General features: G+C 47.4%; 1 protein-coding gene across 1 annotated transcript; it reads left to right on the top strand.

Annotated features, from left to right (window-relative positions):
- The first annotated feature begins 6,994 nt into the window (after positions 1-6,994).
- On the top strand, positions 6,995-9,583 carry LOC125510108 (pentatricopeptide repeat-containing protein At4g01400, mitochondrial-like). The gene has a single exon (XM_048675198.1). The coding sequence runs from the start codon at positions 7,063-7,065 to the stop codon at positions 8,269-8,271; it is 1,209 nt and encodes a 402-aa protein (XP_048531155.1). The 5' UTR covers positions 6,995-7,062; the 3' UTR covers positions 8,272-9,583.
- Positions 9,584-11,125: the final 1,542 nt, after the last annotated feature.

Genomic DNA, 11,125 nt, shown 5'->3' on the forward strand with positions numbered 1-11,125 from the left:
ACAAATGGTCTATAGTTCTTAATGACATAATCACACAACGACTTCTGGCGCTACTCCAAGCTCGAAAACTCCATGTCGGTATTTAGGTAAGAATTCTCATCCTCGTTGTTTTTTTGGATGGGTCATTCATCGGGCAAGGTGTCGAATCAATCACCTTACTTATGCCACCGTCAACTATTGCCTTATATGGCAGTCTAAGATTATGGAACAATAGAATTCAATGATATTGTCATGTCACCTTTGAGAAATTTGGGATTATTTCTCCATGAAACCATCCTCATCCAATTCATCCTCCGAATCCTCGCCATCCGAGTCATGCCCATAGACACGTGTAAAGGGAATGTCACAGTCCATGTCCTAATGCGCTACATACGCCTCCAAGCCACCGATATAATTATTGTGATCTCATTCTCTTGCTTGTACTCATCACCATCACCATCATAAACATGATCCACCTTGACATCATCATATTCTTCATTTACTTTGTCACTACCATTCACATCAACTTCATTTGCTTGGCTAGTTGGAGGTTGGCTAGAAGCATTGGGGCATACACCTCAGCCCTACCCTCATTATGCGACACAGTTCTACTTGGGCTCATATCATGGCATGTGAAGGAGGTACGCTGGTTCGAGTCAATATCAAGCCGAGGACCTTCGGCCTTGGTGGCAAATAATCCTGGTAACCTGTCATTCGACCTCTCATTGGCGCCGGCATTGAAGCGGCGCACCGACGGAGAGAGTGTCGGCCGCGCTGCTTCCCGGTGCACGCAACCGCTCCACGTTCAAAAGACACCAGGCATGTCGTCACGGTAGATGTTCTCATGACAGAACTAAGTAGTGAGGCCATCGCAACTAGGTGGTGACTTGAACGGGTTTGATCGGAAGTGAGGGACGCAAGCTTACCCAGGTTCGGCCCCTCGCGATGGAGGTAAAGACCTACTCCTGCTTGATTGATATTTGATGATGATCTCGATTATAAGGGTCTGCTTTTTCTGCCTAGCTTTTGAGAGTTTCTAACCTGTCCTTTGATCCCCCAGGAACCCCCTTATATAATAGGTTGGGCTCCTGGGTTACACATGATTCCGGGTCGTGCTCATAACCCGTGTCCTACTCTAAGTCTTATTAACATTGCTTGCCTCCCAAGTCACCTTTGGGCCTTCCTGTGAGCCGACCCCGCAAGGCTTGTCCGTAAGCTGACAATCACGGGTTGGATCTCATTTTCAGGCCTCTAGACTTTCTTCCTCTGCTTGGCTTCCTTGATGACCGATAGTGGGTGACCTTCAAAGCCGGGTCAGGGAGACCAGGCTTAAATCGGGTCACGCAATGTCGGGTCTCATCTGTGGGAAATATCCCCAACAACATCCATCTGTCTGCCTTCCACATTAATGTCACGTAGTTGTCGAGGAACCTACTCCAGCGCCACCCGTCCGTCTGTCGCCCACCATTGCCATTCGCCTGCTATATAAACTATAGCCTCGGCCATAATCGCAGTCATCTGCTCCGGTCCCTTTCTCCTCTTTACACCACTCCCACCATGGCTTCCTCGTGCTCGAAAGCTCTCTGTGACAGACTTTCGCCGAAGCAGAAGAAGGAGATGGCCGCCATTGCTGCCGACAGGCAGCCGTGGGCCATGACATCCCAATGGAAGACGCGACCGACGACGACCCAACGCCACCCTCGCTGGTGCATTGCACCATGACCATCCGCGAGGCATGTGCCCATTACATGGACATGGTGCGGGATGAGCAGTTCTGAGAGGCGTGGGCCGACACGGCCTACAACCTCCAGCTCTTCCAGGAGCACTAGCAGGCGGAGGAGCAGCTCGCCGCCGGTAGGGCAATTGCACCGGACACGGACATGGCGGAGCATGCGGCCATGCTCGAGTCCTACCGCACTGCCTACGAGATCCGCTCGACCGCTAGCGGTACTGTCAGCGTCAGGCTGAACTGGAGGCTATCTACAAGGAGTTCGACGAGGCGGCGGACGAGGTGTGGGGCAAGAGCGACAACGAGAAGGACATCGCCAAGGCCGCGGCCCGCCACCACGACCACAAAGCCGGCACATTCGCGGGCGCTGTCGGCAGCGAGGAAGAGTAATGCATGGTAGGTCGCCGCCGCTCGGGTCCCAGGAAGGCCACCGCTCATCCCCTCCACCCGAAGCCAAGCTTGGCAGGCTGATAATTGTTGGTCAGTTAGTCGCCCAAGTTGGGGGAGGAGGGGGGGAGGCTGTAGAGGGAGAGCTGGAGAGCACCGAGGAGGAACTGGACAAGGCGAAGGCAAGTGCCGGATCTTCAGTTCTCGAGGCTGATGGCCGGACATGGGGAACGGGCGTCGGCGATCATTTAGATTAGGTTTAGAATAGAAGTATGTCCGAAATTTATACCTCCATAGTCGGACAAGCTCTGCTTTTAGTTAAGTATGTTCCAAATGTAATGAATTTCGTCTAGTTCATATGAAATCCCTTGTGTTTGCATGAATCTCTTCCATATGAAACCCGCCCGGTTTTGCTTGATTTTCGTCCAATTAATTTAAAGAGTTGATGAAATATATGCAGACATCGTTGGATAGCCGTCTCGAGCATCACTGTCTGCGGACAAATGCCGAAGCAAATTTAAGGGTTGGTGTTGGAGATACCTTAGCTGCAGCAGGACAATGATGACCGGGGCCTACCGCGAAGGCATCGGCGGTAGCCTATATACCCAAGCGTCAGGTCATGTTCAATTTTCACGGAAGGGTCATATCACGCTGAAGTTTTGCGTCCAGGTTAAAACAGTGATTCTTGCCCGCACTAGTGTGGACGAGATTGGAGCTGGACCAATGCGGTCAAGCACGCATGTGTGGTGCACGGCCGCGACCACACGAACCCCACCATCCATGGACCGATCAGACTCGCCGCTGGTCAGCGGAGGCTGCGGCCACCGGTACAACCACGGCTACACCTACGTGGCCGAACACAGATATTTAGGCGCGGGAGCACGAGATCTTTTCCCGGCTGATCGACGGGTCGATCGTCGCCGCCGTATCTTTATCACGCGTCTCCTTTTTCTACCCAGCCACATGCGTCGGTCCGTGGCCGGGATCGCACGGCCGGTCGCCGTCTCCGCCGCGTGTGTGCGCGCGCGCACTCCTTTCTCTTTTTGATTGATAAAAACTCCGCGGCTGTGCCGTGCCGGACCGTGCGAACATGGATCGAACATTCTTGGCGGAGAAAAATGTAAACAAGTGGTGGAACGAGAGGCGGCCAGTGGCGCCAGCCCGCCCGCCCGCGCGCGATCCACGGACGCAAACGTGGACGAGAAGATTAGGATACTGTTAGAGGAAGCCAGTGCAGGTTTTTCTCCGGCGAGCAGCAACTTGTAGCGAGCGAGCGAGATCCAGCCAACTATCCATGGAAAATATCTACTCTCTCTCCGAAAATATTGTCATTAAAATGTATAAGAAGAAATGTATCTAGAACTAAAATATATCTACATACATCCATTTTATTTATTTTAATGACAAGTATTTTCGGACGGAGGGAGTATGTCGCAGCGCAGTTCTCGGGTTGAGCTGTTGGCAACTTGGCAAGCAACTTGTAGAGGTTGAGAAAAATATCTAGTACCATACTCGTTTGGTAATTAAATATCTTCGTGGGTTTCAGGTACGCCGTGCACTGTTCCAGCCACCGGATTAGATATGTGTATGTATAAAAGAATCCATCCGGCTTCCTCAACTTGGTGGCTTCTGGAACAAACCCAGGGCCAGCCAATGGTTTCGCAACGGGCGGCCGTTGTTTGTTGCACCGTCGGTGTCCGTCTTGAATGCCTCGCCTTGGGCGTGGTTGGCAGCTTGGCAAGCTAGCCAGCCAGCCAGCAGATACTGTCACCGGCTCGGCTCATCTTGGTGCAATATTCCTGAAGTTTCCTGATGTTGTGCATGTACAGTTATATGCATGTGTGATGTGTTCCTCGCGACGTGAAATACTTTCTCTGTCCCAAAACAAGTACTAAAGTTGAGACATTTAGTTTAGAAGAACGGAGGAAGCGTAATTTTGGTAGTTTCTCGCACTGCGATTACACCAAGTACTATACTAAGGAGAGTTTTTGTGTGAGTATCACGGTGCATTTTCCTTTTGTCAGAAGAAAGATATTTTGTTTTAGAAAAATGGAAGATATTGCCTTCGGTTTAAGTTCAGCTGTTGGCATGGAAGTTGCAGCTGGTTCGGAAAATATCTTCAAGTTACTGTTCTATGGATTAGATAACGGGTTATATGTTTTCACTTTTCACAATAGGTGGTCATTGGTTGTTGCACTGTCCATGTCGATTCGGTGTCGCTCTTGTGTGTGGTTTGTCATCTACTTAGCTGATCTAGTGCAATCGTCCTAATGACGTGCACGCGCACGGTTATATGGCGTACCAGTATTCATGTACAATATCAGTTTATGTTTGAAGCCTTGGTTGCTATAATCCACGCCTCATCCTTTTTTGGGGCAGAAAAAGGAGCTTTATTCAATGTTTATAAAGTTACAACTGAGAGGCAAAAGTTTCTTAATATATGGTGGTCCATGGTGCAACCACACATATGTGGTTCGCTCTGTATGACTATAATTTGCCAACCAATTGATCATTCTATACTCTATTCTGGTTCCTACCGAGTTTTTGTGAAACAAACTTCCTAATGTTCATCATAGCATTGATCTCCTGAATAAAATGCCCATAAGCCGAGTATGCCAGTCTATCACTAGCACGGTTGATCCAGGTAAACACTAGCTCTAGGTCTGGAATATAAATTTCTGCCGGTGTCTCTGAAAGCTGTATTATTTTGAAACTTGTGAATGAAGAAAGTATATTTTATTCTTTCAAATGTGGCATGAGTAGTGCATGTTCTTGTCGCAAAAGAAAAATATCTTTCTAGAGAATGATAGATATTGGCATATTGCCGTCGGCTGAGGTTCAGCTGTTGGCATGCATAAAAGTTGTAGATTCAGAAAATATCTTCGCATTACTGTTCTCTATATTAGATATTTTGGATATATGTATATCTGGCAAACCACTTGCTACCTTGTGGCTTAGCCTGTACGTTTTTAGTGTGTTTTTTGCATAAGATCTAATGGTTTCACAATAGGCGGCTGTTTTTTTTTCTTGTTGTTTGTTGCCCTGTCAGTGTCGCTCTTGTGGATGGTTGGCAATTTGGCGAGCTAAACATAAGCTACTGTTGTCACCGACACGCTAATATAGTGGAATCTTTCTAAATTTATGTTTTTTTAGGAAATCATTTTTCTGAATTATTAGGCAAATTACATTAGATTGAACAATTCAGGAAAAAAAACAAATGACAGTTTCTCAAGTTAAAATAAAACTTACATAAGAGTTTTTAAAGTCGTCATATGTAGCTTCATCTTTCGAATCTTGGCATTTCATACAAGTGAGGTACAAGTAACAATATCTTGCCCCGCTCTGGTGAGGGAGGGGCAATAACGACGGTGAGCCTTTGGCTCACTCCAATGCCTATAGTCATCACTAGGTGGTTTACATGCCTGAATGTACTTTCTGTTATTTCAGTCATTTCTTGTACTGCCATGACAGATGATGAATAGATTAAAAGTTTTTCCCGCAAAATGAAAAGATTAAGACAAGCTCAAATAACCTTGAAGATTTTCAAGAGTTACTTGAATATCCCAACACAATAGGAAATCACTTTAGGTCGCTGGACACATTGTAGTCAGGAGGCAAGCTGTCGAACCATTGATTCATCATTTTACTATTGATAGGGAAGATCGGGAGAACACAAAAGATCAAAAATGGGAGAACTCTGGCTGAAACACACGTGGTACTATCATTATCGCCACCATTACGATGATCTACGAGAACGACGCCCTTTGATCTGTAGGACGAAAACACCATAGTATCTCAGGTGTTGGATGCGTCAGCATGGCCAATCGCTCCACAAATAAGAATATAATCGTGGGACATTTTCTATTTGTGGTTTTATTTATCCACTCCTCACTCCAAATTGATTGTCGAAGGCGAGAAGAACTGGTAGCAATAGAATGGAAGGTTGATTCACTGGTTGACAACCGATGGCTAGGGTTTCTCCATGTTTTTCTGTGGCTAGAGTGTTTTTTGGGCACCCCTATGTCTCGCTTATAGCGAGATGTAGGGAACCCTCATGTAAAGAGGAGCGCCAGATGGGCCGGCCCAGCTCATGGGAGGCTACAACCTCACTTTCTTTTAATGTTTTTGGTTTTATTTTTTGCTTCCTTTTTTAAATTTTTGTTTATACTACCAAATATTCTATATAAATGTTTCACATGTCACGAAAAATGTGTGTGAAAAAGTTGATCATGTATTTTAAAAAAGTTACTCAAGTATTTGAAAAAAATGTTGATCATGTAACAAAAAAATGTTAATCATATATTAAAAAATATATTAAACATGAATAAAAAATGTTTCAGATATATACCAAAAATGTACAATGTGTACGAAAAAAGTAGAAATCAAACACAAATTTCAGAAAATGTTAATCGTGTTTTAAAATGTGTACAAAAATGCTTCTGATGTATGCAGACAATTTACAGGATGTATTAAAAAAATAATCATGAAAAAACTTAAATTTATAAATGTTGATCATGTATAAAAAAATGTAAATGATATACTTAAAAAATGTGAAAAATTAATTAAAGATGTCCTCATATATAAGAAAATGTACAATGTGTATGACAAAAGTAGTCATCAAACATAATTTTTTAAAAATGTTAATAATATATTAAAAAAATGTTAAACAAGTATACAAACTTCTCTTGATGTATGCGTAAAATGTACAAATATGTATGAAAAATGTGGACAATTTTTTCGAGAACTTGAAAAATGTAGACATGTGTTGAAGAATAAGAAAACGAAGAAAGACGAGATATGGCAATCTCTAATGGGCCATGGGCGAAGCCTAAAGACTACTCAAGATGGGCAAAATAGGCTCACGTTGCTATATGGCAACTGACTTCGGCAGCAGTCCGGTTCTTCGCTCCATCTCGCCGCCCCCATCCACGCTGCCCGTTGAGATCGGCGACATCGTAGCGGCGCCGATGCCCCCGTCGCCGCCGGCGATCTCGCCGGCGCGGCTGCACAAGCTGGTTTCCGCGCAGGCGGACCCGCTCCTGGCGCTCGAGCTCGTCAACGTCACCTCCCCGACCACCACGCCGCACCCAGCCACTCTCCATGCGCTCCTCCTCCGCCTCTCCCGCCGCCGCGACCACCTCCCCCACGCGCTCGCCTTGCTCCGCCGCCTCCCGTCCCCGCCCTCCCCGCGGCTCCTCCTCCCGCTGCTCCTTTCCGTCCTCCGCCTCCGCCGCCCGCCCCACCTTTTCCTGTCCACCTTCAATACCCTCTTCGTCGCCGGCCCCAGCCCCCTGTCGCTCCACCCGCAGCTTCTCCTCCGCCTCCTCTCCGCCCTCTCCTCCACCGCCGCCTACTTCCCTTCCGCGCTCCACCTCCTTCGGCTTGTGTCCTCCCGCCTCCCCCTCCCAGCGCCGCTCGTCCTCGCCTCCCACAACCTGCTCATTGAGGCCGCCGCCCGCTCCGGCCACCTCGCCGTGTCGCTCTCGCTCTTCCACCGCCTGCGATCCCTCCACGTGTCGCCAGACGCCCACACCTACCGCATGCTTACCCAGTCGCTCTGCCGCCGTGGTCAGGTCCGCACTGCCACTACCCTGCTCGACGAAATGCTGCACAGGGGCATCCCTGCCGATCCTCTGGCGTACACCACCGTGCTCAACGCCCTCTGCCGCAAGAAGCAGCTCCGTGAGGCCTACCGATTGCTGTGCCTCATGCGAGGCCGCGGGGTCTTGCCTGACATTGTGCACTACAACACCGTCATCGTCGGAATGTGCCGTGAGGGGCGGCCACTGGATGCCTGCAAGGTGATTGGTGATATGACGGATAGTGGCTGCATACCGAATGCAGCGTCGTATGCAGCGGTGGTGAATGGGTTGTGCGTGAGTGGGTTGTTTGCCAAGGCAGAGACATACTTGGAAGATATGGTGGGTAAAGGGATTGTACCACATTTTTCGGTGTTCCATTCGGTGATCAAGGGGTGTTGCACAGTGGGAAAGGTAGAGGAGGCTGCTAGGATGATGAGTCGGATGCTTGATCTTGGGATGCCTCCACATGTTGAGACATGGAGTTCAGTGATCAGCAGTATTTGTAATGACGAGGACTATGTTGAGGTGATTTTGTTGCAAATGCTGAAAGGAAGGGGGCGCTGCTCGAAGACGATCTCGAGGAGTACCTTGTGATGATGTTGCGTGGTGTGGTGGCAGAGATTTAAGAAGCAATCAGTTTGTAGTTCCTCATTTTTGGTGATGATATAAACAATCAGCCTTGCTGAAAACAAATGACGCAGTGCAAAATGTGGACCACGAAGGCATATTTTCTGCCAAAACGCAACTGCAGGAGAAAGCAACCTGTTTGGCAAAGGTGAGATCCTGGTCGTAGATCATCTAAGGGCAGCTGCCGCGGTGGTGATCACAATGCTTCACTTTAATCCAGTACAGACAGAAAAGATAGTCCCATACTACTTGGTTGCAAGGTGTGCAAAATGCAAAGTAGGCGTGGAGCTCATAGTTGAGGAAACAGAGGCTGTCAACCGGTTGGAGTCAAGATCAAGATGCACAGGATGAAGATGCCAAGAGTCCATCCTAGTAGTACCTGGTGTCGAGTCCTGCTGGATACAGCGTTCTGCTCAAAGGAAGATGTGGTCCAGTTGGACAGTAGGCAATGGTCGCCACTAGGGTCCAGGGCGAAGTCCCAATGAAATTAACCTCTGCATGCAGGTGGGCTTGAGATGTTGCTGCAGATCTACTGCATTCAAATAGAAACAACATGGATCAAGTGAGGCAAAAGATGAACTGTAAATGGCACCCTCCTGTTCCTGGAGCCGTTAAACTGAATGTTGATGCTGCGTTCAAGGCAACTGATGACCAGGGAGCTATTGGAGTTGTTATTAGCGATGAAAATGGGAGAGCGGCGATTTGGTGCTGGGGCTCAGATGAGCCCGGGCGTGAACAGTACCGCGATTTGAAAGGGAAAAGAAGTTCATAAAATTCTAATTTTTTTTGGGTGCAAGATGCTCCTGTGCATGAACTCCGTGCAAAATTTTGTGAAGTTTGGACATTCGAGGAGCTCGTGGCAAAAGAGACAAATTTCGGATGTTTGAGAAACTTTTGAAATCACACTGTTCACGCCTGATTTTTTTTTGCCACGAGCTCCTCGAGTGTCCAAACTTCACAAAATTTTGCACGTAGTTCACGCACAGGAGCATCTTGCACCACAAAAGAAATTGAAATTTTCTGAACTTTTTTTCTTTTTAAATTGCGGTACTGTTCACCGGCTCATCTGAGCCTGGCTCTGGGTTGAATTATCCTGAAAATGGCAGCCTCATTGCAGCTTGATGTTTCTGGGATGATTCCACTCCTTGTTGTGTTGACTGCTGAAGCCTGTGCTTGTGGAGATGGAGGAGCGCTGATGCCTGAAATCTGAATATGTGCACAATTGCTTTCACTTTTGTGTTCAGCAGCGGAAAACACAAATGCTTTCATTTTTGCTGCCTCTATCGATGCACGAGATGCTCATTTACTGACGTGACAGTGTCAAACGTAAACAACCCTCGTAGCTAGGTTGATGTTGTTTCTCAACGTCACTAGCAAAACACGACCTCCGTCTCAAAATACAAGATGTTTTTGCAGTTCAGTCAAATTAAACTGTAAAAACGTCTTATATTTTGAGACGTACTAGTTACCTGTTAAGCATCGAAGCCTTGCCCACTGAATTCGATGGCCCTAGAGCATGCACATCCTTGCAACCAAGGGAACGGAAGGGTATATAGGGCGTGTTTGGATTGGAGCCAAGAGCAGCCTAGCCAAAAAGTTGGTAGTTGACCAGGCGTGGGCGCTTGTTTGGATGAGTGCCAATAAATTGGCTCGCCCTGACCACGCTAGCTTTCTCAGTTCAATTTTTCGTCAACTTCTGGGCGAGTCGCGGGCGGAGGAATCCTGCGCCAATGTTTTGGCACACCCATGGGTTGGCAGGGCTAGCTTGGGCAGCATCCAAACACACCCATAGCACTGATACAACATAGTGTGGAGAGCGGGGCGGTGGGGAGGGAATATGGGAGTGGTTTTTCTACCATGCATGAGATGTTGCTTTGAGATTCACGCTGCCTTTTTTCGGTTTCAGCAAAATTTGTGTTGTTTTAACATAATGTAACACTCTCAAACGAGAGAAAATGTGTTAAACCGAGAAAATACAACGAGAGGAAAGGCCCCAACCTCCTGCCACTCCACGGGATGCACACAAATTCTGTCTTCCTGTTTCCTTTCCTTTGCTCTTCGTCTTTTCGTCTTGTGGCCCTGACCCTGCAACAACACAACTGAGCCTAAGCAACAAGGTAGCTAGTCTCATGGTGAGCTCAAAGGTGCGATAGCAAGCTAAAGCAGATCTCCGACAAGAGATGGCCTCGAAACTGTGGAGGGCTGGCCATAAAAATCAACGCAGAATGTAGACATATATAACTAGTTGAAGGTTTTTTTTTTCAAAAAAACTTCCAATCTGTTCATTTTTAAAACTTCCGATTTATTCATTTTTAATAATGGCAATACAACAAGCATCATAAATAATAAAAATTACATCCAGATTCATAGACCACCTCGCGACGACTATAAGTATTGAAGCGAACGGAAGGCGCACCGCAGTCATCGCCCCTCCCTCGCCGAAGCTAGGCAAAACTTATTGTAGTAGACAGTCGGAAAGTCGTCGTGTTAAGGCCCCATAGGATCAGGACAACCGAACAACAACGCCGCATATGAAGAGTAGCGTAAATGGAAGGATCCAACCTGAAGACACACGAACGTAGACAAACTACGACCAGATATGAGCAAATCCACTAAGAACAGATCCACCGGAGACACACCTTCATATGCCCACTAGTGACGCTAGACACATCACCAAGACACGTACTAGGGAGGGAGAACCATATTCCATCTTCAGGAAGGCGTCGTCGTCTTGCCTTCCTGAGCAGGACATAACCGTGTTCCTGAGCATGACACAAACACTAACAAAACTCGAAGAAACATCTGAAAACAGAGCCCTCCC

This window comes from Triticum urartu, chromosome 5 (assembly GCF_003073215.2).
Source record: "Triticum urartu cultivar G1812 chromosome 5, Tu2.1, whole genome shotgun sequence".
Taxonomy (NCBI): domain Eukaryota; kingdom Viridiplantae; phylum Streptophyta; class Magnoliopsida; order Poales; family Poaceae; genus Triticum; species Triticum urartu.

Coding starts and splice junctions, on each gene's coding strand:
- LOC125510108 (XM_048675198.1), top strand. CDS start 7,063: ATGCCCCCGTCGCCGCCGGCGATCTCGCCGGCGCGGCTGCACAAGCTG.